General features: G+C 41.8%; 1 protein-coding gene across 1 annotated transcript in view; it reads right to left on the reverse strand.

Moving 5' to 3' along the window:
- CMYA5 (cardiomyopathy associated 5) overlaps positions 1-27,799 on the reverse strand; it is a 46,924-nt gene that overhangs the window by 5,801 nt on the left and 13,324 nt on the right. Inside the window, exons 5-13 of the mRNA XM_009884236.1 lie at positions 26,960-27,799; positions 22,209-26,902; positions 19,829-19,924; positions 18,908-19,141; positions 17,142-17,164; positions 15,199-15,320; positions 10,523-10,672; positions 9,369-9,515; positions 5,681-5,825 (exon numbers count right to left, since the gene is read on the reverse strand). The exon at positions 26,960-27,799 is cut by the window's right edge and continues 28 nt beyond it. Of these exons, the coding sequence (XP_009882538.1) occupies positions 5,681-5,825; positions 9,369-9,515; positions 10,523-10,672; positions 15,199-15,320; positions 17,142-17,164; positions 18,908-19,141; positions 19,829-19,924; positions 22,209-26,902; positions 26,960-27,799 (6,451 nt within the window). The remainder of the gene's footprint in view (positions 1-5,680; positions 5,826-9,368; positions 9,516-10,522; positions 10,673-15,198; positions 15,321-17,141; positions 17,165-18,907; positions 19,142-19,828; positions 19,925-22,208; positions 26,903-26,959) is intronic.

The following is a 27,799-nucleotide window of genomic DNA, read 5'->3' on the forward strand; positions in this document are numbered from 1 at the left end:
TCAGCAGGCTGGTTGGTTCTTACTGAAAGGTTCAGGGAAGAGGTGCAACTTGACAAGTTGCCTGATGAGAACCTGAGATCTTTAGACTTGAAAGAGGAAGAAGGCTCATTTGAGTATAGGGTATGAGAGAAAAAGGAAAGATGAGTTGGAGCAAAATGCAGGATGGGAACTGGGCAAGGAGGCAAATATAAAAGAAGTCAGAGAAAGGAAAATGAGGATGGAAACAGAGGCATGGGAAAAGAAGTGGGCACCTAAACTATGAAGAAATTTGTCCATGCTTCCTAGACAAGTCTCACCCAATCTGTTCCTTAAATGCACCATCCTGACATTTTTGGGGTGAATCTAGAAAGAAGTTTTGAGCCAACAGTTACAAGTGAGATGAAGGGAGCGCACAATAAGCTGTTCATCAGAAGCTGTTTGTGGCAACAGGTAGATTAATGTGCCTTAAGCACAGTGATGCCCTCTACATGGCTCTTTCTTCTGTCTTCTGGAAAAAGCCACGTAAGTCACTGTCCTTCCAAAGAAATTAAGAGATTTTTTTCCCACTATGTGCTATTTAGATATGGCTAGTTAATAAAACACGAAACTGTTTCTAAATCCAAGTAGACAGGTACATTCTGGTGTAGTGAGTAGACCTGGAGTCTGGATCCTAGAGCCTGGGTATTCCAAAATGCGTTTGTGTCCAGCCAATTGCAGAATAGGGAATAGGGTCAGCCATCAAAGTTCAGTCTTGGGTCCCTTTAAAATCTGAAGTTCTGCAAATCAGAATTTGGTTGCATGTTTAAATCTGAGAGCAATAGCATGCCTCTTTTCAGTTGTAATAGTGAGAAAGAAAAATCTGGGCTTTAAGCAGATCTGGTCAGTAAAACAGTGATCAGATTTTCGAATGGCATTCTCTGCTTGATAATCTATTTCAGCCAGCTTTAAGCTGCCTAAGAATAAGAGCCCATCAATTTTAGCTACGATTAAGGCTTAAAAAACAGTCCCATTGCTGCCAACTAATAAAACAGAATATGCCAACAAGAAGGAATTTAATTTGCAACACTGAGCTAGCTCCAAGCTCACAAGAGGCTGCAGCAAGGAGGAAGTAGATCTTGCTATCACCTCTCTTTCTGTTTAGAGGCTACAGTGAAAGGGGAAAGTAAATACTGAGGGCTCCCCAGCAATCATTGTAGTTTGTCATGCTTTGGGTTGACCCTGCAATCAGTGATGGAAAACCAAGGATGAGGAGAAGGTACAATTTCTGCTTAGCTTACAGCGTACAGGTTATGCATAGGAGAATGGAAGGGACAATGCATCCTAACTGTGCTGGGGGAAAGCCGGTTTCATTTCCAAGTTCTTGTGAGCCCCATTGCAGCTAGATCTTCCTCAAGCTCACCTAAAGTATTGGACTGTGTAATGTTGATCATGAAAGAAAGAGAAATCCACCTACAACATTTTTTACGTCAGCTATTTTCTCCTTTAAATACACCTGCCCATTTTATAGATGGTTGGAAATGTAGTAATATTATTATCAAACCATGAGGCATCATAGCGTTTAGCCTGAATGTTATCATATTTGCACTGTCCCCACAATGTCTTGGTATCATGATGTAAAATTCAGTGCATAAAAGTTCAAGAAATATTTTAAGTTAAATATTTTACTTATCTCATCTTAATGCCTCTCTTTATAAGAGGAATCTTTAAATCTCAAAATCCAGTCTCCAAATTTCAGGTACATGCTATTCAAAGCAGATCGGAAAGAAGTTACATGTTTCCTCGCCTTTAAATTGCCAAGGAATATTATAGTAGCAGATGTCTGTTAAAGTTGTGATTTTCCTGGGTTTAGGGAAATCTAATGCTGTGTTTTGATGCATGTTTCTCTCATCACCTTCCTCTTTTATTTCAAGGAAACGTCTACAGGATAATTTTTAATATGGTATGAACCCAGCAAATGATACACCTCGCAGTGATTCAGAACACCCTCTGTGCTGTAATTGTCATCTCCACCCCCGAGATCCCACTGAAACAGCACTTCCCGACCTGTGCTGATACCACTGATGTGAAATGAGAGCTGAAAGCAGGCAAGCTTCTGAAGATACATGTAGAAGCACAAAGAAGGGTTGTACCATGGGTGTAAAAAGGCTCTTGAAGCTAAAAACAAACAACAAATAGGTCTGAGTTTGCTTCCAGCTGTGCCACATGCTTCCTTTCCTCTCCCCTGTCCCAGCTCTGGTTGTCTTGAGGTTAGATCACAGAAGCACCACTTGCAATGGTCCTCATTGCTATCTGAGATGGCAAGCCCAGCACGGTCAGAGGGGAGGAAGATTCCCTATATTCCACACCTTATTTCCTGAGCTGGCAGGACAGTCATGTGAGCAATGCAACAGGATGAAGGCTTGCTCACCCTTTTCCAGCATTAGACTTCCTCTACGGGTAGATAGAACATTTTGGTCGCTAACAGTGCCTGTCTTGCATTGGCAGAAGGCATGACACTCAGCCACTTCCACTTTTACGAACTCACTGCATACTGTACTAATTTCTGCCTCCCTGAGTCTTACAGATTTCTCATGATGTGATACATGGTTTCCATCTGAACAACCCACACATCTAATCCCTGGACTACATTTCTCGCAGTTTTCCATCTTCCACCCACAGCTCCATTGACTTCTCAACACAAAGAGGCTGAACAGTAAGAAAATAGCAGAGCTCTGGAAACTGAAAGAAATATTTCAAAGCCTCCTAAAGATTCTGGAAACAGAATCAGCCCAGGAAGGAGCTTTAAAACCACAGCAGCAGGCCAGGGATTCATTGTTGCACAAGATTTAAGATGGTTTTATATGAAACCATGTCCCTTAGGTGGCAAGCTGGCAAGAAGGGAGAACCCAAAGGGGAAAATATAGATTTCTTTTTTTTCTTGTGGTATTCAGAAGGAAACTTTTAATGAGGATTTATTTCCAGGCATTTTTCAAATTCTCTCCTGGAGAGCTGGAACTGCACCAGGACTGCTCCAAGGACCCCTCCGGAGACCTTCAAAAGCCACCTGGGCAACTGGCTCTAGGTGGCCCTGCTTGAGCAGGGGTCTGGACCAGATGACCTCCAGAGTACCCTGCCACCTCAACCAACCTGTGATTCTGTGACATGCCAAAGCTACAGGGGGCCAACCCGGACCAGGGGCTCCACACACATCTCTAGCTGTTCAACAGGGCCATTTCTCCCTGCCTGCTTCTTTGGTGGTGTCCCTTGCCTTGGATGAGCTCCCAGAATGACGTGTGCAAAAGCATCCTTGTGGGATGGGACCATGCCACTTTCTCCAGGACTTGCTTTGGATGTCCTTCCCCAACCTCTGTTTTCCTGCTGTGCCCCCAGTAGCAGTTGTATGAACTTTCCAGGGTTGCTGAAAAATGTGTTTGAACTCCCACCCAGGGACTGGGTGATCACTCAGCTATGGGGCCACTGCAAGCATGAGAGACACAGGCTGTCTGTCAAAGGGCTCCACATTTGCACGGTCCCCAAGGTGAGCGGTGCTCAGGAAACCTGTGAAGGACAAATTCAAGCTTTCACGGAAAGCAAACAGAAGAAACTACATTTCCAGGTCCAAATGCTCCAGACAAGTTTTATTCCACCTGATATAGGTACCCAACATATGAACTCTAAGATTACTAAGATACTTCCAGAAGGCAGCTTCTCACTTTATCAGCTACATAAGGAATTGATTTCTAGTCCTAACTAGCACCTGGGAGGCCTTGCACGGGATCAATACAGGCAGTATACTCCATCTGCCAGGTGGCTCTTTTTTTCCTTGGCTTCATGCAAAAAATTAAACAGAAATCTTAAAAAAAATATATATTTCTCCATCACTGAAACATCATGTCCCGTTATAGAAGCTTTCAAGGTAAATCTCAAGGGACTGCTTTTGGAAAAGAGGGGCATTGCTTTGAGGGAAAATAAATGGTAAAAGATAGTCTTTGACACTGTACAAAGAGGTCAGAGCCCTTCTACAAACACAGAAGTTTAAACTACAGCAATTCTGAGAAAATTCATTATTTTGTCCTGTGGGAATTTTTCACACTTGTCACAGTAAAAGGCCAGCTTCTTCCCACAGGGAGGTCAAAAAGTCAAATGGGACAGTATAATTATAAATATGTTAGATTTTGCACAAGCTCAGTTGAGAAAGGGAATGGGTCGCTTCTGGCAGCTTTTTGCCACAGTTATCACCATACAAGCAAACTGCTTGGTGTTATCAACACCTCACTTACAGATTACAGAAACCAGCACAGTTTCTGGTTCAGTTTTGAGAAAAAGAGGCAATTCCAGTTAACAGCAAAGAAACTCAAGGGTAAACACACAGCACAGGGTTTGGCAGCAACTACATTATCACTGACCAACAGTGACTTTGGCAGGTTGACAGGGACCTGGCGGGCTCGTGAAATATGTATGAAACAGAACAGGTCATGGCTGCCTTCTGAGATGCAGGAGAGCTGGGCAAGACCTCTCCTTGATTGCATTAACACAGCATACTGGTACTAAATGGGAAAAAAAGGTCTTTCAACCCTGCATAAGTTTTTTATTTCAAATTTTAGCCTACTTTTGTAAAGAGCTAGGTGCGCACAATTTTGCTGTCGTACTTGTCTGCTAGAAATCTGTGAACCCTTTAGTCCACTTAACTAATTTTGACTGCAAGTAGTGGAGTTCTTCCCTCTCTGCCACATCTCCATGAAGTCCACGTGAACCAGCCCCCTGGTGAAGACCCTAACCAGGCTGCCCAGGAGGTGAAGACAGACAAACTCAGCTGGGCTGAGGCTCTTCCACAGGGTTCCGTGTGGCAAGTCACACCCCACCTCCCAAAGCTTCTCAGACCTCTGCAACTGTATTTCGCTGGAACATTGTTGTCACTGTTTTTAAAAAAACAACAAGCAAAAAAAAAAACCGCCCAAGCCCCAAGGACATACAGAGAGCCTCATAATTTTCTCTGCACTTCAACAGGGTGCCTGGTTTCATGGCTTAGTGGTGCCCACGTGTGTGTGTCCTCCCCAGCCCTCTCCTCTACGCAGCACAGACTTAGTGTTGGGGAAAGCTGAGAGGGTCTGGCATAAGCAGACACCATCCCCAGTGTCAAAGCTGCTCTTCCAGCTGCTTTTTGACCCCTGTGGCGTGCCTGCAGAGCTGGGCAGTGCTGGGCTCAGATGTGCTTTGGGAGGGATCTGCCCACACATCCAGACAGCACAGATGGGTCACCAACATTACCAGGACACCCCTATCACCCTTGCTATGCCTCAGGCTCGCTCCTATCTTGTTCACCACAAAGGAGAGGGCAATCTGGGCTGGGCTTCTCCATCCTGCTCCTTCCCACAGAGCTCAGCTGCCCTCCCCTGCCCTGCCTGGGGCCACAGCAGCTGTGGGGCAGCGATTGCTTCCCTCATTCAACCTCTGGTTGATTACAGACAGCACAACATCTCCAGGGTTTTGACCCGAAATGAAAGGGATTGCCCAGTTAAGCAGAATAAAAAGGAAGTATTATGTCTCAGCCTAATCTCATAGATTAGTGTCCATCCTGTAAGTTCCTCAGCATGCAGAAGCAGATTTCTTCCTTGTGTGGTTGAAGGCATAATAACCTCTTGCGTAACAACACACAGTCTGGGGGACACTCATTAGCGGTTGCCTAATCTGACCGAGTGGCGCTTGCGACCGCAGCACTGACCTGAGACCCTCTCCTTCGGGCGAGTGCTGTCGGCAGTACTCCAGGGTGAAGGACTCCACTGATGCCGAGCTGGTGCGCCAGCGGATGGTGGCCGTGTCCCAACACACCATGCAGTCCTCGGCCTTGATGGTGGGGACAGCGGGTGCTGAGGACACAGGGACATGTTAGCTGTACTGCAAGAAGGGTGCCAGCAGCTGGCGGGGGGTGCTCAGGAGGGAGAGGAACAGTCACCTCCCCAAAAACCCACAGGACAGTCAGTTTTGCCCATCCAGCAATGACCTTTTGCTTGTTTCGTGTTTTAATGGCAGAGGGCTACTTTATGTGGAAAAAAAAACCACACCAGGAAAGTCACTGTGAATATTTATGCATTTCTGCACATTCTTAGAATGCCCATGTAGATTTTTATGCCTTCCCTCATTTCTGCCAGTCTCCAAGGAGCAGCACACCAAGGCAGTACTGCCTACAGCTCTCCCCGCATCACCTCAATCCTGTCCTCAGCAGTCCCTGCATGAACTGCATCAGAAACAAATGTGCTGCTGCAGAATTGATGGGGAGATGCTGACTTTCTGCTTAATTGTGCCCTGTTTATTTTTGTAATGCTAAAATTTGGCCCTGTAATTTCTCTTTTTTAGAGCTTCAGTTTAAGAACTACGGGCCCAACTGCAAGACGGAAAATTGAATGTAATATAGCACACTGAATGCAAGCAATCAAAAGCTATTGTGTGAAATTGCACATCCAACATCATAGGCTGAAAATGGATTAGTAGTATTAACTTGCTCCTTCCCTTTCCAGGGAATAGTAACATAAACAAACCTCACAACCTGTCGTTGAAACTCACAGGCAGTCTTAATACCAATCCTTAAACAAAAGTTAGTAATTAAAAAAATATAGAAATAATATAATATTACATACTATATACACCTTATACATATATTTTATATATTATATGTATAATGTATGTAATATATTTGTAATATATATTCTATTATAATACATAATAATAGAAAAATAATAGAAAATTATTTTGCTTTTAAAGACATTGGGTTCCAAATAGGAGGCCTAAGACAAAAGGGGAAATTGGACAATTTTATGACAAGTTAATCTTATAGAACTGCAACTAGCATTCCAGATGCATTCTGTTTTCTAAGAAAAAGAATTTTTTTATTAGTAGAAAAGGAAAGAAAAACACCCACAAGTACATATCAATTTCCTGGTTTAGTGAAAATCAGGAGGTCAGCAGTTCAGGTTAAGAGGTACTTGATGTTTTACTGCAGGAACAGCTAATCTAGGTATTCAGCAGAAGAAGTATCTGTGGGATAGACTGTCATCTGGTAATACATCTGTGTAGCTCCCTTAGCGATAATCCCTTAATTCTCTTCTGACATATTTGATTATTTTCTGCTTTTAAATGCATCTCTTTCTAAAGAATGAAAAATTAATAGCTAAATTCCCTAATACCTGCATTCAGCAACTGACACACATAACCACATTTATGTATGTGCAAATAGTATGTCATAAGACATCAAGAATTTTTTCCTTTATTTAAAATTATCTCTCTAAAGAGTAGATGGAGCCAGCATACCAGAAAAAGTTGTTACTATGCTTCTGAGATTTTTTAAACAAATTAACTGCAGTTAGAATATATATCTGATTTCCTGCTAATATTCCAGCCCTCATATAAGAGATATTATAAAAGCCAAAAAGGGTATGTTCCTACTCTGTCCCTCAGACAGAGGGTAAACAGCATGTAGTTTTTGAACAACAGAAGAAGGTGCATTCACTCCTATGTCTTTAGGATTGCAAAGAGCCTTCATCTGGAGATCAGTTTGAGGCAGACAGACAGGGAGGGGGGTAGAAGGATACTTGCTGCCTTCAGCATCATTCCCTCACAGAAAGCACTGCTTGGAAACAGTGTGTTCCCCTGGGGAGGGGAGGACAGGCTGTGAGTTTGGGAGGTGGAGGAGCAGGAGACGGGAGGTGCTGGGGGGATGCTGCAGCAGCAGCACACGTGACTCCCCGGGCCCACTGCCACCTCCACAGCTGCACTCCCAACAGGGAAATCTTGTGGGGGTTCCCAGCACCTGGAGAGGCACAGCTTTGATCCACTAGTAATGTGTATGTTCCCGCAACTGCGTATGCTAGCAAATTATTTTCTTATATGTGCCAACTTTTAATCTGAATGACTAAAAATAAACTCTCTAAATTCCTGCTTCTGAGTTCATTGGGCTGCTTGAAGAACCAAATTATTCTAGCTTTATGTCAAAGTAGGTGGGCTCGCACTGAAGAATGGTTTCCATTACCGATGTTCATTTTTCCACCTCTGATGATAAGAGGATGCAGCAGTTTTGTATCAGTCAGTGCTCAGCAGTGTCCCCACAAGTCCATCTGGGGCTCAGTTCACTCCAGAGGAAGTTCGCCTCAGCTTGAGGGAAGGTGTTTAATGAACCCTTATTTGATCTGTTTGTTTTCTTAAAGAAACAGGCCAAAGGCAGGCATCAAAGACTCGATGAAATTAAATTCTTCAGAAGGCTTCAGTTTTGGGAAAAAGAATGGTGAGCCTGATGCCAAAAGGCAAAGACAGTTCTTAAAAACAACAGCTTCAGAGGTGAGAACCCCTTTAAAATTACAATTTATTAGCTAGTATTAATTTGTTGCTATCTGACCATTTTGTAGGACTTCTGCACCATGCTCACAAATCGTTGAGGCCATAAAATTTGCATTTCTACTTTGAATTCTCTGGAAAATTATCTTTGCTAAAATTATGAATTGCAAATCGAGTATCAAGGAAAATTATCAACAAATTCGAAGTCGAGTGGATTAAGAAAAAGGCTTGAAGCCATGGTTGCTGCCAAGTGATTTCAACAGTACACTCAGTGTTGCACAGAGTTATTTCATTATGAAATTGTTAACTACCCTTATCTGTATTTTGTGACTGCAAGAATGGAATGTTTGTTTTTTATCTTGTAGCACTAAAAAAATTGTCTGGCAAGAAAGCCTCAAACACAAAATGCTTCACCTTGCTCATAATTCAAGAAGCATTAGTCTTGTCAATACAAATTACTAAAGAAATTAAAGCTCAGAAAAATTAAGCAGTCAAATGAAGCTCATAAACAATACTCATCTAACTACTCATCTTAATTTATAGCACTTAAACAGCAGCAGAGCCTCTCAGCCACATCTGAGATTTGTGTCCCACTGAGCTAGACACAGTGTGTAACCTCAGTAAAGCAGGCCTTCCCCTGAAAAGTTAATTATTTAAATCAATGCAATGTAGATGAATTTGGGAGGATGGCAGAGAGGCAAAAAACGCAGCCATCGCCTCGTTTTCCACAGGAGAAGTAGCAGCAGCAGCAGCAGGGAGCAGCTGTGTGGCTTTCCCAGAGCTGCCCCAGAGCATTGCAGTGCACACAGAAGAGAAATTCATCATGTGCTGCCCCAGTGGCCCAATCACAAGGCCTGGAAACATCTTCAAATCTGAATGCCTTCAAGTTTCCTCCCAGAAGCAATTATGTCGCTATCTCTCTGCTAAAGGGAAACGACCATGAGTTGCCTGCTATCTGCCAGATGGGCTAAATGAAGTAGTTTCTTCTGTTTCAGTAACACTATAGACTAGAATTGGTCCGAAGACCTGAAGTTTATAGTAATCAAATGACAAGATAATAATAAAATATCAACATATGTACATACCTGTTTTAAAAATGGCTTTTTCACTGGGTAAGCTACAGCCTGTGCCGTTCACAGCCATGACCCACACACTGTAGCAGTGATCTGGCTCCAGGTCCTCCAAAATGCAGTGGCTCTCCTTCACCGTCACTCTGTACTCTTCCACCAAAGCTAGGAGGAACACACATGAACAGGACATCACACTCATGTGTTGCACTGGTAGGACCTACTATTGCGCCTCACAACTAACATGTAAAAACCAGTCAATTTAAAAAAATCCAGAAAGGGTTACTAGCCAAGATCTCCATATTTTACCCTGACTCAGTTTGGATAGGAAGTTTCTGATGTGCGCTTGAGTTGAACGCACTCAAGCCCCATTGATGGCAACGCAAGATTATGGCCCTCAGTCCTACTGAGGACTAGGCTGCAAGTTTGCGACGTACAATCAGCAGCTCTCAACCTTGGTTTCACCGCTCTATCACCTAAAAATTTCTCATAGTGGACTTTATAGCCCTGAGCTATAAATTAGCTGTTATAAAAAGCTCTTAGCATCCTTTAGCATGCACACACACACACACGCACCCACATACAAACATGCACAAATGCAGAGCCCAGTTGCTTAAATGACTTTATGATCAGTCTGAGCTTCTTAATGTATGAGCATTTCAATCCCTTTTCTCAATTTCATATTTAACATTTGAAATATTTTAATGTAATTTTGAAAAAAAATCTTTGTCTACACGTGGAAATACTCATTATCTTTTCCTGTAATTTTTTTTTTTATCAGGACACATTTCCAAAGTACATGCAGGGCCCTAAAAACTTAATGAAGCCCGTCTCTTTGGGAGCTTTGTCTGCAGTCCCCATGAGTATTCATGGGGCAGCATGGACACATCCTCTCTGAAGGTCAACCTACTTCATGAAAGGGCACCTCAACAGGGATGTTGCTGCTGCTCTGCAAACATCTTGCATTTAGGAGGACAAAGGGGAGAAGAAGAAACAGCATATACCTCACGCTCTCCTCCACTCTTACTCATCCTTAGTCCTATGCAAGATATCTTCACAGCCCCTCTTCTTTCTGCGTCCTGGGCCCTCCCCTGCAGTTTGGCCTCCCCTGTGCTGACCCCAGACCAGAGCAGAAAGGAGTCCTGCCCTTGGGAAGGCAAGACCTGACTCACCCCCTGCATCTTTGCTGGCTTGCAGCTCCTCCATACAGTAGACCTGGAAGCAGTCGATGGCATCCCCGTCGTTCACAGCCCAGTAAACAGCAATGGAGGTGCTGGTGGCAGAATTTGGTTCCTGAGGAATGACAGTCGGTGTCTGCGGGACTGAGAGGAAAGTCTCCTGTCATTACTCACACTCCTGTATATCCAGCCAAATTACCTACAGGTTTGTGAGGCAACCTGGTTGCTTATTTTCACTCACGTTGCTTATTTCTGTGGAACAAGTAGAGCAAGTACATGAAATATGGATAATACTGGTGCAGTTTTAGAGCAATAGGTCCTCCTAAACTAGGAACGGGCAAGTTAATTGCTTGGCATTGTAATCTGTCCATTTCCCTCACAGTCTGGACAAAATAAGATCCAGTCCTAGTACTGGGACCACCTGAAGCCTGTGCAAATTGTGTGCCCACACCCTGCCCAGCTCTTGGGTTCCTTCTCTATGGTGCAGTCATGGCACCATGGCTGCTTGTTTCTGACCTCCAGCAGGGAGGGTCCCAGGACTGAGACAAGCCTGGACACACTCAATTCCAGCCCGCCCTCTCCTTTCCCCAGGAGACCTGCTCCCTTTAGTTACAAGGAGAGCTCTCCAGCTTTCTGTTCCACTTTGATGCATGTGTGCTGATGAAACTCCAAGAGACTCCTCATAACTTCAGACCATCTCCTCACAAAGGCCAAAAGACCCTGGAGCTTAACACAGGCTCCTCTGGGTGATCATCTTCTCCATTACCTGACCTTGCCTTGCAGCACAGGCATCAAAGGAGAGGACACCCTATGAAGAGGATGCTCATGAAAGCAAAGACTGAAAACACTTCTTTGTAGCAAACAGCATGGGATAGCTCACTGATGGGGAGACAGAGTTTGCAGCAGAAGAAACATACGTCCTCCTCCAGAGACAGACATACGTAGCTGATGCCAGAAAGGTGGTCAGGGGAAAGGACCTTCCACACCAGAAAGGGATCCATGCGCTGTGTCAAATCCACTGACACTGACAGCAGCAGGGATGTGCTTTAGGTAAAGGAAGGCTCAGAGCTCCCGCACTAGTGACCTGGGGAGCAGGAGGCTCCCTGCAGCTTTGGGTCCACCCCTGCCCAGAAGTGGACTCCTACTGCAGGTGCACTACCACATGCTCCTGCCTGGCATGGTCATTTTCCCCACAGACCCAGTGGACAGAGGATCCTTGGTGTGCAGGTGAACCCAAGCTCTGCCAAAGCACCTGAACCTCATGGGACAACTAGGAGCATCTTTCACAAACAGTGCTTTCAAAGACCTCCAAAGGCTCCCCAAATCTCATATAAACTTAGTCCCCTGATCAACACAGATCCATCCCTGATGAGATATTGTTCCCATCTATGATTATGGCTTAAAAGAGAGGGAGGGAAAAGAAAGAAGCAAAAAGCCCCAAAAGATGTTCATTGTTAAAGTGATTGCAGGGAATGAAAATATATGGTTCTATTTCTTCACCCAGTAAATTTCCATATTGCATGAATTCTCTTAGAATCTCAGCAGAAAGCTTTTGCTTTTCTTCAGTTATCTTCATAGAAATTATGATCCCCAGTGTCATGAACAAGGCAAATGCAGATGCTGGCTGTTTCCTTATGATTTATACAGAGAGCTACCAGTACAGTAGGTTTACATCTGCTTCCCATTGAAAAAAAAAAAAATATCCTTCTCCTTGCTAAAAACAATCTGCATTTTGTCTTTTGACTGCATCTAAAGTTGGTCAATTTAAAAACTGATCATCTTTAGGAAAAGACTTCCTTTCAGTGGACCCAGTAGGAAAAAGGGTGGTTTTTTCCTGTTTTTTTCCTGCCTAGAAACTGCTATTTATGATCACAGAAACCCCACAACTGCAAGATTTATTATTATGCCAAATCTGAACAGAAGCTAGCTTAATGAATGAAACTTAGGGAAAAAAAAAGTTATAGATCAAAATTTAGTTTGTTAACATTGAGAAACATCTGATTTCTAATTTCCTGTTGTATAATATGAAACTAACTTTTTAAAGGAAGCAATTTCAAAGCAAGAAGTTGAACTCTTCACTTCAGAAACAGAACATTTATGTGTTATCAAAGTGCCGGTCCCTTTTAAAAGGAATTTTAGTCAAGTAAATGAGATATGTGTACCACAAGTTTGACTAAATCATATTTTTCAATAGAAAAGTGTGACATTGTCTCATCAGTTCAGTTTTCATTGAAGTGCTGTGATGTAAGAAAGCTTCTTCTTCATGCTACCTAATCTCCACAGCCCCCAGGAGAAAAAAAAATAATCCCAAATATTTTATGGATATTTACCCCTTTCCAACATAATGAGAAATAACATTTCCTTGGCTTTGTGGACTTGAAGAAGGAGAGCAGGTATATTGCTCTGTGACTTTAATGGCAGATTGTTACAATCAGCAAAGGTCCTTGCCTTCTGTTATATAAGAGCAGGACTCATGGCAGGCTTTGGAAATAACAGTTTTTAAATTTTTAAATTTTACCCACTCTTCTTGTGGCACAGCCTCGGTTCCTGTATGCTCAATGGCATGCTGCAAGTGGTTTTTATGCTTATGCACTTCCTAATGGCCTGACTTACGTGAAAGGAGGGAGAATTTGATGGAAAAGGGCTTTCGATTAGTGGATATGGAAAATTTGGAAAGGGAAGGTGTTTTGAAGGAAAGATTTTTCTGAGGTAGCGAACATAAAGTTCTATGAAATTGCTTAGTAAAAGACTATATTTTCTGAAGGAAAAATATGTGGATTGGAGAAACATGGCAAATTCACATTTATTTCATCAAATGGCTTCAGTCAAAAAAAATTCTGAGACTGTTTGACATTTGCCTCCAGTGTGTGACAAATGATGTATTCAAGGTGTTCAAATCCAAATAAAGTTTCATGAGGCATTTACCTCTATTTTCCTTCAGGAAGGGTGTAATCTTGAAAAAAAAAATAAATGTTTTGTCCGCTGTTTACCAAAGTAAAAATCACAATAGCAACTGAAATACTTGGTAATGGAAGCGTATTTTAGAAGGTATTTTACAAAGAGAAAAAGAAGAAAGTATAAAGGATGAGGAGTTTTGAAAGTTGCTTTCTAGTGGATAGTCATTCATGTCCAGTTTGTCAAAGCATACTGATCTGGAGCCATTTGGTGTTCAGCAAAAGCAGGAGCAAATGCAAACTAAACTGAAAAGTGGATCTCAGCAGTTTGGGAAAAAAAAAAAAAAAGTGTTTCAGTGACTTGTGGGAAAAGCAAATACAGCATGGCAAAATGGGTCTGTCCTCCTGGATGACCTTGCCAGTAGGTAGCAGCCCAGAAGGAAAGAATGGTTGCACCTGTGGGACTGCAAGAGGGAGTTTAGGAACTAAACCACGTCACATAGCACCTTTACCCCACTAAATTAAGTCTGGCTGAGAGAGGGTTACAAAAAAGATCTTTTTATCTGACTTCCTAAAGAAATGAGGCTGAGATAAAATGCTGCCTGCTCAAGTACCTCTCCAATCTCACCTGAGAAGCTTTGAATGCCACAGGCAAATTCATACAGATCTGACAAGGAAGTTGAGGTCTCAGAGACAATCAGTTCCTCTGGGTCTAATAAAAGTAATGGTGTGGAGGAGAGAGACAATCTCCCCACCATGACACTGCTGAGTGCACTCAGATCTTAATAGACACTGGAGAGTCTGCGCAGCACGGCACTTCTCCAATGTCCCATTAGGCACCTGAAAATCCAGCCAGGAGACAAAGCACCTTAGGGAAATCGATGCTCTCGTTCCAGTGCTCAGGGACCAAACATGCGAGAAAGAGGCATTGCGTGAAAAGCCAGAATGTGGCTACAGTGGTGGTGGTGCATGTATGGTGAATGGGAGGTCACAAAGCATGACTGCGAAATGCAAGCTCCCAGAACAAACCTTCTGTTGAGAAAGAAGCACTGGAGTGAGACCCCATTATGATGAAAATGAATCCACAAGTTGATGCTGACAAACTCTTCACTGACAGCTGTCCAGATCCAGATAATTTCTATAGGTGTAAGTACAGGCAGAGCAGGAAGCCCACACAAGCAGGCTACTTACAGAATGCAAAACATCAGATAGAGATGAATAAACCCTTTTGTCATGTGCCATTTTCACTGTTGCCCTCTGAAGCAGAGGCTGTCTCCAGCTACAGTTAACCACTTTCCCTTCATGACCCATGGGGGTTTCAGGTACCTCCATTCACTTGGCACAAGCCCAGGGACTTCAGGTGTCTGTCAGCCCCCTGCTCTCCTCCCCCCACCAGCCATAGCGGGACTGCCCCTCTTGGAGGCAGAGCTCAGGAGACCCTTTGACTGCCTCTTCTGTCCCTGCCTGCAAGGGAACAGCAATTTCTTTAGCCCTGGGAGATTTACAGGTAGAGACCTTCTGCTAGTCTGAGGTACAGATATCCTGAATGGTGCAAGAATTCCCCATTTTAGCACTTTTCCCTCGGTTGCTCATCTTCATGTCCTACTATAAGCCAAACACTTGTGTACAATTAGACTTCATTTTAAATTCAACTCTGCTAATTACATGGTTTGCAAATTTATACTTCTCAAATAGATTCTGTTTTTAGCATCACAAAATTTCCAAAGCATTGACAAAGTGTTAGCTTTTGTAAAGATGATATTTGGAGATGCTTACCAGCCACATGTTTTAAAGAGTGCTGGTTGCTTTGTCCTGGACTGTCCGCATAGTGCTCAAACAGTGAAAAAGCACTGGGCACCTTTTCTAAAGAGAGAGTAGTATCCATTGCAGAAAGTAACCTATTTGGAAGAAAACACATAGCTGTAAAAATCCCTTGTGGCATCACATAGTTTCCAAAGGCCAGAAGAAAAGACCATGCAATGTACGCTTCTCCAAATATTTCCCATGAACTTGAGGACAACATGCAAGGAGAAGCTGTTTTTGAACATTTAGAGCATACTGTGATTTCAGACCAGGAGTGCAGAGAGGGCACACATGGTGTGTATACACTTGACCTGTGAGAACGTGAGGATTTGAAGTTCACAGCAAGACTCCCAAGAGCACAGGGGTTTGGACTTACTAAGGCAGTGCTTTTAAAGGTTACAAACCTTAGAGCTAAACCACAGCAGCTGACTCCAGAGACGTAATGTAAAGCAGCTGCTTGTGGCAAGTGAAAAGAAAAATTAAAAAAAAAAGAGAAGGAAGATGGATTCCACTTAATTAGCCCATGTTTGCTGAGTTCATTATAGGAACCAATATATTTTTAACTCTGAGGCAGAAGCAGTTTCAAGGAAATGAAAGATTATTTTTTTTCAAGGCAACTGAATTTTACGTTTCTCCCCTTCTTTTTTTTCAGGCATCAGATTAGTTAATTACCCATAATCTTAACAAAGCACAACAAATATAAAATATACTTTCTTTAAAAGAACATGCATTGTTATATAGACTCGTTCTTAACTTTTTTAGCAAGTCTGGTATTCCCAAACTAATAAGCAAACCCATGCACAAAACAGAATAAACTTTAAAATTAGTGTGTAATCTAACAAATGCAGACCGAGTATACAGAAAGCCTTGGAAAATCGTTTTGTCACATTATACCTGCTCTATTCTTATGCAATAAACTACATGAGGATATGTGGCCAGGCTCTCACATTTTGACTTAGAATGAGGAAATCCAAATATATAGTCCTAATTCTGCAGGTTAACAGGAACCATGAAGGGGTGTTGGGCCCATTCTCTTCAGATGACTCTCCTGAGATTGTAGTTTGACCGCAAAGTGGAACCCTCATGTCATAGTTTTAGCCCAGTCCGTGTCAGCACATGCATCGCTGCGGCGGCTGCGTCAGCACTGACAAGGGCACGTCTGATACGCACCACGCAACGCCCAGGCCCTTTGGGCAAAGTCAGTGGTGGTGGGGTGAGCAGAACAGGTTTGGGGGCTTGTGTAGGAGCAGCCTGCAGCCAGCCTGTCTGAATATTTGTAGTTCACATTGGAAAATTTATTGGGGGAATATGGGCTTATAATTGAACACATCCCTCTGACACATTCTGAACCAGGGGGTGCCGATGAAGAGGCATGGGAAAACATGAGCCCATAGTCTCCTGGTAAGCTGTTGAAAACTACTTACTCTCTTTTTTTTTCCCCCCAGGAATTGTGTTTAGAAATACAGCCCAACAACCCCAGCCACGTGAGTGACACTTTGCATTATAACCTTTCAGAGACCAGGTAATACAGAGCAAGAGTAGAGAAAAAAGAACATACCAGTGATGTCTAAGAGATGGAAGCATGGTCAAAATGTTTTTTTAATGTATGTGTGTATAATGATAACTACAAGGCACATCTGTTTAAAAATGTCTGTGTAGAGATTAAAATCGAGCTGACATTTTAAAATGCTACTTGTTTAACCGGTGTGTTACAGCAAACACACAAAACACTTCAAAACCAGTCAGTTACAGCAACAAGTATAAAACCTCTTCTCTTAATTTCACTATTTGCAAGGTTTATGAAGGTAGCTATGAATATTAGCAGTGTGTTTGCAAAGCTTGCAAATTCTAAACGAAGCATTCAGCATGCTAGGCCTAGTAGTCACTACAGTGCACTTAACCCACACTTCATATACCTTTTATTCAATTCTTTAGATGACTAAAGGAAGAAAAAAGAAATGTATTAACAGTTTTCAAAACCCTGAAAATGCTGAAGAGCCACTCATATAACAGCCTTGCTACTCTCCACAGACATAAAATACACACAGCGTGACTTGATGTTGTCTGGGATGCTGCTCATTCACACCAGCAGAGAATTTGGTTCCTTAAAAATATTCCACTCCAGAGCTCTGGCTCAGCAGGCTATCAGAGAATAAACCTGGGTTTAAACTCCTGAAGGGTCAGTATTCAATATCCAGGTTTAAAGACCAGAGGACAGTGAAATAGTTTTGTAAACCAAAGCTTTTACAGAAAGAAATCACTTGCACAACAAGAACACTTAAATCCAAGTCCTGGCTGAAATCTCCTTCATAACTTCTGCTTACTAGAACCTGTGTGAGATTTGTACTCACAGAGTGAGAATTTCTCCCATGCTCCCTGAATATTCGGTTAACTTTTCCTGACTCATGGACAGAAAAGTTCCTGTCCTTTGCCGTGAACAGAAAGGGACAGGGAATCTAATAATTTTCCCACCCCACAAAACAATTTCAGATTTCAAAGTTATCTTTCTGCCAGCACCTCACAAAGTTCAGAAAAGTATGATATATTTCTCCTCCATCCCAAAATAGCCATTCTCCTATGGCATTCACTTGGTTACAGGATACTGAGACATTGCACAGCTTGGAGCAGGGGAGAAAGCCAAATACTCTTCCACCGTTTCCATAACTGCTGGCATGCGGGCTGGAAGCTTGTATTTGGAAGTCTGTTTTATTTTGCATGAATGATCAGTTGTTGGACAGTAATTTCAACTTTTCATTTCTTGCAGCCTGGGATAGTTTCTCTGCAATGTCCAGACTACATGTTAATTTCATAATAATACAAGATTATTGTCCCAGAAATCCCATCCCCTTCAAGACTGCTGATACACTTCTATAAAGGAGGAAGTGTTACAGCTCACTTATGGATAAGTCTTGCAGCACAAGAACAACCTTGGAGGACCCAGGCTGTTAATGATTAACCTGCAAGACTCTTTGACACCAGCTTACAACTGCCAACCATATGAGCTAGGCAACTCAAGTCATGCAGATTCGCAAGTGATGTTTTTTACATCCAGAAAGGACCATTACGGACACACACCTCACATGTACATTCCTAAATCTAGACCATTGCCGTGGTTTAACCCCACTTAGGCCAGCAACTAAGCATCATACAGCCACTCACTGTTTTTCAGCAGTAAACATTTACCACAGGCTCAGTAATTTGAGTGCATAACTACTGCCTGTGTCTGCTCATTTGAAGAAAAAAAAAACAACCACCACCAAAAACCCCACAACTCAACAACTCTGCTTCCATTTTAGATAATTTTCAATTACACTTTCTTGTTTCACCTTTATTTTTCATACAGTAAAGTACCTTTTACTGTAACTTTTCTTACTTCTCAATGGGTAATTAATTCTAGATAAATTCTCGAAGTGCCTCTTAGCCTTCTCTTCACAAAACAAAACCACTGTAATGGCATAAGGCATGTTTTCATCCTATGAATCATCTTTGCAATTCTCTCTGAGCATTCACATGACAAAAGCAAATGATCTAGCAGTTTCAGAGTGGAATACCCAAGCTTGCATGATTTAGCTATCTTAAAAAAAATATGAAGGTCAATAACTCATTCTCAGCCTAGGTACTGTATAAGTGCTTTCCTAACTAGTATCATAAAAGCTACAGTATGAAAACCATTTTAACTTACATTTAGGAAAACAAATCCATCAACTTCTTCCATTTCTTTTACTGTTGTCTCCAAAGTTTCCTTTGCTGAATCAACAGTTTGCTGGAAGTTAACCATCTGCTCATACAGGTACTCCATTTTCATCTTCTTCACTTCCTCAAAGTTCTCTGATTTCTCATCATATTGTGCTACCATTTTCTTAAGCATCCCTTCATTCTGCTTTTCCAATAAATCTGCATTTTTCTTACAGTTTTCCTGCAATGTAAAAACAGATGTAAATTGATCTGCAGAATAAAATTACAACATTTAATGAATAAACAGAAACTCTCATTTACCCATACATGAGCAATCCACCAGACTCCTTCTGGCACCCTGAGAATAAGAGAACTTTATTTCTGTAAGCAAGCTCATCTGGGAGAAATCATGCTAGAGAAATACTGTAAAAACAATGGCAGATTCTTCTTTTTTTTTTTTTTTACTGTTAGTGTTTAAAATTAAACTTCTATAGTTAAGCATTGAGAAAGGCAGTCTGACTACAAAATAGATAAAAATTTATACTTTCAACTGAAATAAATACAGTCCTCAAGGCTTAAGGACATGGGCATTAAGAAGTTAAGACATTGGGCAACTTATTTAGATGCTTCACACAGGATTCTAAATAAAGACACAAACAGTGTGAGCTTTTTAAAAGCATAAACAAAATTAAGGGAACTTTTTCCTCCAGTGCTTGACAGTCGCATATTCCACTTTGCAACAATGTGCAAGAAAAGCAATCTTTTTCTTCCCCTAAAGTTGATACCTTCCAGTGGGAGAGGTCAGTTTGAGGACTAGAGAAACAGCCTGGTTTAGTGGAAGCAATGATGCTACAAAACAAGGAAAGCATATTTTAGGAATAATTTTGTACAGCGAAAGAAAACTAGTGTGATAAAACACTGGACTTACCTCAACAGAGTTAAAGAGTGATTCAATATCGCTCACAAACTCTTCAATCTTCATTGACTTTTCTTCCAGTGCTATTAGCAATTCACCTAACTGATCCTGAAATGTAAAACGTTTCAGTAACATAAGCACATTATTTTATAAAGTTTTTATACACAGCTTATTTTAGGTGAATATTTTTGTTTTGCCATGAGCCACCATTGGAACAATTGCTAAATTAAGTTCAAGTATCTCCCTGGCTACAAAGACAAGCACAGAAATAGCAACTGGAACAGCCACAAAACTGTTTCCAAACCAAAAAAAGTGAGCTCAGCTCAACAGGGTGCTGAGTGTCTATACATGTTGTTGGAATGCTCCAAATTCCAGTGCAGTTTTGCTGGAGACTAAGTGTACTCAGAACCTCATGAAGGTCCTCAAAAGATCGCAGAAACAAGCCCATAAAAAGAAAGATAATGCAGGTAATTACAAGGCTAATAGGTTATGCAGCGTTGTGATTTTTTAATTAGAATTGTAAAGATATTTCCTATAAACTAGAATTCATCAAAATCCCTGGTTGAATTACACGTGGAAACAAAAGCAGTCCAAGGGACAACAGCCATCAGAGACAACTCAGAACTCTTCCTTAGTCTTTCTTGACCTTTCGTGAAAGCAAGCTGGCCATCTGCTCAGGTGCAATTTATAATTTATAAAAATACTTTTAATTAGCTGGGATAAACCTAAAAGGAAGGTTAACTTCCTTTGGTAACAGCTTCCTATTATGGCAAACTTCTACAGTTAGATCTGTTGAGAACTAGTATATGACTTTCCATTAATTATAAATGTCATACAATTGAAGACTCACTTTATAAATATTTAGGGCCAATCACCAAGATTCAGAGGCAAACTTCTCTTTGTCAAGATAACCTATAAAATCTGACAGATGCCATCCATTGCTCATTTCATTTAGTGTGAAGCTATGTTCCTACAGTTAAAACTCAGGTGACAAGCATTTTGCAATCTTCATGTTTTCTCCGTAATTTTACAGAAGTAACAAGAAACATACAAATGCCATCTCAGAGTAACCTGACCCCTGAGTGCTAGAAATCATGTGAAGCCAAGTCTGCGTTGTGGCCAGATTTAATATTGGCTTTGTGTCCGTGCTCCACAGTCAGGGAGTGATATCATGGGACATTTATTTGTGGCTTAACTTGACTCGCTGCAATGCAGGTACATTCGAGGGATGGTTGGGGTCTGTGACTTATTACTTACTTACTGGTGGCTAATTATCACTTCTAAGTCAAGCATAAATGGCCACATATAAAAAGCAACTCTGCTGTCATACATCTGCACACCATGGAGATAGTTTGTAAATACTGATATTTGAAACTGCCCCACTGACTCCTACCACTTTTAATTTCTCTTTCTCGCAAATGAGTTAACATAAGGATAACATAAATACCACAGATACAGGCCTTCTGGAATTTTAATGAAATTACACAAAATCTCCATTACTGTCAACTGGAGGAAAGAGACCTCACCTTTCAGATACTGGGGTGAGATTAAATAATAATCAATAAAGGAATATCTGTATACTTGTACATGAACAAATCCGATATTGGAAAAGTGAGACATCACATGCATGCTGCTTTCACAAGCAGGATTGCAATTTAATGAAGAACATCTTCCATAGAAATGAAAGCACTTTCACTAGTATTGAAAGCCAGGGACCATGCTACTGAAGTGGAGAACATTTTTATCTGTCTTTTAGAGTGGTACAGCTTAGAGATAGTGGGAAGAAGTAGGACTTGCTAAACTCCTACCTGTGCTACAGCTGAAACACTATTAACACAGATGAAAATGAATGGAACAAAAAATGAGGATGCAGTTTCAACAAAACTGTGTAGTGTAAACTATGTAACTCGTCTAACATGTCCAAGCAACCAACACATGTAACTAGGACAGGGAACACTTTATGGTGAGACTGGTCCCCACATATGGACGTTTCTGTACCTTGTCAAGTGAAATGAGCTGCTATTACTAAATTATTTGTTTTCCTAGAAAAAACACTCTTCCCATTTCTCCCCCTACATATACAAACCAGAACAAACTTACACAGGTGAGAAGGCTAAAAGATGGAAAGTCTGGTAAGAGCTACATATAAAAAAGCTCATTCAAAGTTCTGAACAAATAAAAATATTAGCTTAGCAAGCCTCGGACTCTAGAGAATACCTTAATAAGATAGTCTCCCTTCAAGATCTCTAACAGGTGTTTAGGAACAGTGTTTGTTTTATAGATACTGTGACTTAGCCTCTGGACTGCACTCTGAAGCCTCTCCCCTGACAACACAGGAGGTCTGGAGAAATAAGCCACAGTATCTCCTTCCATCACCCAAATTTATTCTTACCTTCATCTTGGCTGCAGCATCATCTAGTGTTGTGACTTCATGGTCTTTATGTTCTCCAAAAAGCTTGTCAATAGCAGATATTGGGCATTTGCAGTGGTAACAGTAAGTGTCTGTTTGCGCTTTCTTCAATTCTCTTTGTGGGCTCTCAATTTCAGGAATGCTTGTTGCTGATTTTTCAGGATACATCACCACAAAGCCTGAATCTTCAAGCTCAACAGGTGTTCTTTGCTCTGGCTCATTAACAAATTCATAACTATCACCAGCATGCTCAAAAGAGTCCCTGTCTTCAAATAATAGCTCCTCATGTGTTAATTGAGATGATATTTCATCTTGCAAAAGTTCTTCTTGTGTAATCACATCATAGTCCATGGACTCAGCGAGATCTTCATAAACATCAGGCTGCTGCTCCTCTCTTTGCAAATGTGGTTTCTCTGTCTGCTGAATGGTAGGGACACAGGAAAGATTTTCCTGAGTATACTGATCATCTTCACTGTCTTCAACAGGAGTCCTGACATATGGGACATATTGTTCCATTTGAGGAACTGCTGTTATATCGTGCTGTTCTTCCTGCCTATTACCAGCTTCTTGATACACAGCTCCCTGATAATCCACTACTTGACTATATGCTTGATGACTTGATTGCTCTGGCAACTCCTCAGTTGTTTCTACAGGTACATTTTCTTCTTCCCGTTGTTCAGTGGCATCAGCTCTTGCACCTGAAAGAATTACTTTGCTTCCAAAAGGAATGGCATGCATTGGTTTACAAATTGTTGCTTGAATGTCACCGTCAACCTGGACTTTCTCTCTCTCCTCAACACCCCTTTCTAGCAGAACCTCAGTTGTGACACGTTGTACATCACCAGACCCCTGCTTCTGTTTGTCCTCTGAACTCTGAACTGAAATTCCTCCACTAAAGGACTCATCCTCTGGTATCTGGTCCTTTTGAGGCCCTATGGCCTTACTTGGAATTTCATCTTTAAGAATGTATTTTTCAAAATATATTCCCGTTCCATCATCTGTGTCTGAATTTCTACTAGGAAAAGACGCATTAGAATTACCACTTTCCTCATCAGAGGGAGTCTCATCCTTTGTCTTTTCTCCTACTGCTTCTGCATAGAGGTCCTTGTATAAAAATGACAGAGCAGGTGGCTCCTCTAGAAGCTCTGGATTAACTGCAGCAACAGTGGTAGGGAACAACAGAGATCGTTCTAGCACTCCTCCTTCTGAATCAAAGAGTGGGGTCCCTGGCGACTTCCGTTCATCTTCTACATTTGTAACCTTTTTACTGCTGATATCAATTGATTTCTGCAGAGGTAAAGGTTTTGGAGCATCTGCATAGGACTGCATTTTGCTTTCTCCTTTCACAGTACCGTAAAAGACTTCATCCAGATCCTCAAGTAAGGAAAACTCCTCTTCCAAAGTATCTGCCTCAGTGCTTTCTTTAAAAGACATGGCTTCTTCCACAGGTTCGTTGGGATCTTCTGTCACAGGAAACAATGAACTTGGTCTTTCAAAATGTGGCTTAATTGGGGATTTGTCATCAATCAACGTATATTTTTCAAAATAATCCATATCGGCCATACCATTATTAGAATCTGCATTATTATTGTTTTCTGGCAACATGAGATTTTCTTGTTGTGTTTCTCCAGTTTCCTCAAAATCATCATTTTTTACCAGTTCTTCTAGTTTATGGCTTGCAGGCTTTCCCAACATTGAGCTTTCTGAAATTTCTGTGCTTGTTCCAGCAGCTAGGGCTCTATGGCCATCATCAGCTAATGTTCTTTTAAATGAAGGATTTGTTTCCAAGTATTCTAGTTTATCTGGCATGTGTTCACTTTCTTCTTGATCAACAGAAGAAAGATGTGTAGGAGCATGAATATTGAGTATTTCATAACCTTCTGAAATTATATTAAATAGATCTTTTTGTTCAGCAGTCTCTGGAGCATGCTGATTGTCTTCTACAGCACTCACGTGTTCCATTTCTTCCTCTTCTCTTCTCAGGTAATGTTCAGACACTTTGTCTACCTCCAGATGTTGCATTGCTTCCATTTTTGTAGGGTTTCCAATGGTAGTTTCATGCTCTGGAACTTTGTCTAGACCTAGATTATCTCCTACCAGAGATGGTGAATCATACCTTTGCGTTCCGTGACTAGTGTCTGAGGACATTCTGTGGGAAATTTCACTTGACACTGAATCAGAAACTCTAAAAATATGTCCTTTATTCTTTGTACCACCATGAACTGTAAGTTCTGTGCAACTTTCAGCTGTGGATTGTTTTGATCCAAAATCAGAAGCTTCACTTGGAGAAAGACTAATTCCTTGCCTGTCTACTTCTGCAGCTCTTACTGGACTAATTGAGCGAGCTTTCACCTCTTCAGCCAGCCAGGTAGCTAGCCCAAAAGATGGAATATCTGGATTCTGCTTTTCATCAGAACTAGAGCTAATGGACTTCATCTCTGCTGAAGAAAGACTGCTCTGTTCACCAAAATAATGCTGCGTTTTCTGTGTCACGGTTTCATAAACAGGATCTGATGGAACAGCTCCCAGATGCTCTAATGATGTATGCTTTTGGTCTGCAAAATATTGTTGCATTTCACGTCTATGCTCTCCTTCATTATATATGCCTGAAATGACGTTAGATTGCTTTCCAAGCATGCTTACTACATCAGATAAAGATGATGGAATATTTTGTTTCTCTTCATCATCAGTGAAAGTCACTGATACTGTTTTTTCAGGTAATGTATGAAAAGGTACAAATAAATGTGATGACACTCCTTGCCGGTCCGCTACAGCAGTCACCTTTGACTCTGTGGTTACCAACCTTGGCACTATCTGCACATCAGGTTGCATTTCTTGCTTATCCTGCTCAGCAGTGAATTTGGGGGGATTTCTTAGCTGCTCTGATGACAAATACTTTGTGTCCAATGAACGATCTTGAGTTTCTTGCTCATCTTGGTCTTGTGTGTGCTTCAGAGACATACTTTCCAACTGTTCTGTCTTCAGGCTTGCTGTTTTACGTGAACAGAGCTCAACTTTTTGCAGTTCTTTTCCATCATGTGGTGGAATTACATGTTTACGCTCTGATTGTGCAGACTGGGGAATAAGTGGCTGCATGCTTTGCTTTTCTTGTTCAGCCAGGGGCCGTGTGGGAAACAAATACTCAGAGTCTGGTTTTGAATAAGGTGGAATTTCTTGCTGACATGTTTCATCAGCTGAATAAAATGGAACTGAAGGTGCAGCCTCCAGTTTTGAAGGTACAGTTAAATAACCTTGACTCTCTAGTGTTTCTGCTTTATCTGTAGAATATGATAAATTTAGTTGTTCAGATTCTAATTGAGTAGCTGTGTGGAAGTAATGTGGAGTCTGCTCTCTCTCTGTTTCAGGTAAAATTACATATTCAGCCTCTGACTGGGCAGCCACCGGCAAATGTAGATTACTTTCTGCATTCTCTGCTTCGTTTCTTGCAAAGAAGAAACCTGACTCAGGCTGCGCAGTTTCTGACTGCCCTGTTTTACAGTGGGTGTAAGATAAATCTAAGTGCTTGGGGGACAAACGTCCAGTTACAGGTGAAGACTTAAGTCTTCCTTCTGGTTTTGTTTCAGAGACAGAATGCGAAACATCCAAAGGTACAGACACTGTTTGTTCAGTAAGAGATGAATACAGTTGAATTTTCTGGCTCTCTGCTTTCTCAGTGGAAAAGGATAAATCTTGTTGTTCAGTTTCCAGCTGAGCAGTTAGAGATGAAGTAGCCCCAGGGTCTCGTTTCTCTGAATGTCCTGCTCTCAGCGGAGCCATTTCATGCTTTTCTGCTTTGTCAGTAGGACTTAATGAATCTGACAGTTCAAAGTCCAGTTGTGCAGTTCCCTGCTCCTCAGTCCTACCAGAGGTATATGACAGAGAAGGTGTTTCTGGTTGCTTGGTTTCCACAACAGAGTAGCGCAAATTAATGCACTGCTGTTCAGGTTGGGCCTCATCCCTCCGCTCCCTTTCACCAATGAAATATGATGTCTCTGGATGCTCCAGCTGGGCAGCCTGTGGTTGCTCTGCTTTGTCATAGGAGTACAATAAATCTGGTGGTTTCATTTCATGAGTCTGTGCTTTGCCAAGAGAGTATGACAAATCTGGCTGTTTTGATTTTAGTCGTTCAGGTTGCAACTGCTCTGCTTTTCCTGTGGAATATGAAAAATCAGAAGGCATGAACCCTGCTTGTGCAGTTTCCTGTCTTTCTGTTTTGCCAAGCAAACGTGATAAACCTGGTTGCACTAAATCTAACTGTGAAGATGGTTTCTGCTTTTCTTCACCAAGGCAGTGTAAAAAGCCATGCTGGGCCATTCTCTTTTCTTCTAGTTTGCCAAAGGACTCCAAAAGCTCTGGCTGTTGCAGTATTTTTGGGGCAGGTTGTGAGTGTTCTGATTTGCCAGCTGGATAGGATAAATCCATTCCTGCCACCTCTGGTTGTTCAACTTCATGGTGCTCTTGTTGATATGATAAATCTGGATAGTTTGATTTCTGATGCGTAGCTTCCTCTTCTATTTCTCTAACAGGATAGGATAGCTGCGGATGTTGCAACTCTGGCAATACCATTTCTTGTTCTCTTTTGCCAGAAGAATACAACAAACCTGTATGTTCCAGTTCACCTTGTGCGGTTTGCATTTCATCTGCTTTACCTAGGGCATATGTTAAATCTTGTTGCCCTGAGTCCATTTGTGTTTCTTCTTCTGACAGTGTTTTGCAAATGGAATATGATAAACTGGGAAGTTCCTGCTCTGGATGTGCCATTCCTTGTTGCTCCATTTTTCCAATGGCATGGAGTGTTACAGGCTGCTCTGATTTCCCTTGTGTAGCTGGTGGCTGCTCTACTTTGTCACTGGAATACGACAAATCTGGATGTTCAGACTCTGTTTCTGCTGTCTGTTTCTGCTTTCTTCCTCTTCGCTCTGTTTCGCCAGTGAAATGCTGCACATCCTGATGCTCTGCTTCTACTTGAAGAGTCTGTGGTTGCTCTGTCTTCCCAGGGCAAGATGATAAAGCTGGTTGCCCTAACCCAAGTCGTGTGGTTTCTTGTTGCTGTGTTTTATCAGTGGAATATGATAAATCTGAATACTCCAACTCTTGTTTTGCCATTTCTTGTTGCTCTTTTTTGCCAGAGGAATACAAGTCAGGGAATTCCCCTTCCAGTGGGGCCCTATTTGATTGCTCTGCTGTGCCATGAGAACTCGACAACAGTGGCTGCTCCAGTTGCATTTGTACTGTTTCCTCTGGATGTGATGTATAGCTTCCCCTCTCCTGTTTGACCTCGAGTTGTGCACTTTGTTCTTCTTCACTAACTGAAGAGGACAATTTAGGGTGCGGTACTTTGCCCATGGCATCTGAGACGTCTGGATGTTCAGACTCCAGAGGGGCAGCCCATGATGGTGTTGTTTTGACAAAAGACTGCAGCAAATCATGTTCTTTCAACTCTGGCAGTGTTGTTTTAGGAGGTTCTGCTGTGCCAACAGAGAATGACAAATCTGCATATTCTGATTTTGCTTGGGAATTTTGCAGTTCTTCTGCTTCCCCCATAAAGCACTGCAGCTCAGGGTGTTCCGCCT

The sequence above is a fragment of the Charadrius vociferus genome, unplaced genomic scaffold (genome assembly GCF_000708025.1).
Source record: "Charadrius vociferus isolate BGI_N301 unplaced genomic scaffold, ASM70802v2 scaffold183, whole genome shotgun sequence".
NCBI classification, from domain to species: Eukaryota; Metazoa; Chordata; class Aves; order Charadriiformes; family Charadriidae; genus Charadrius; species Charadrius vociferus.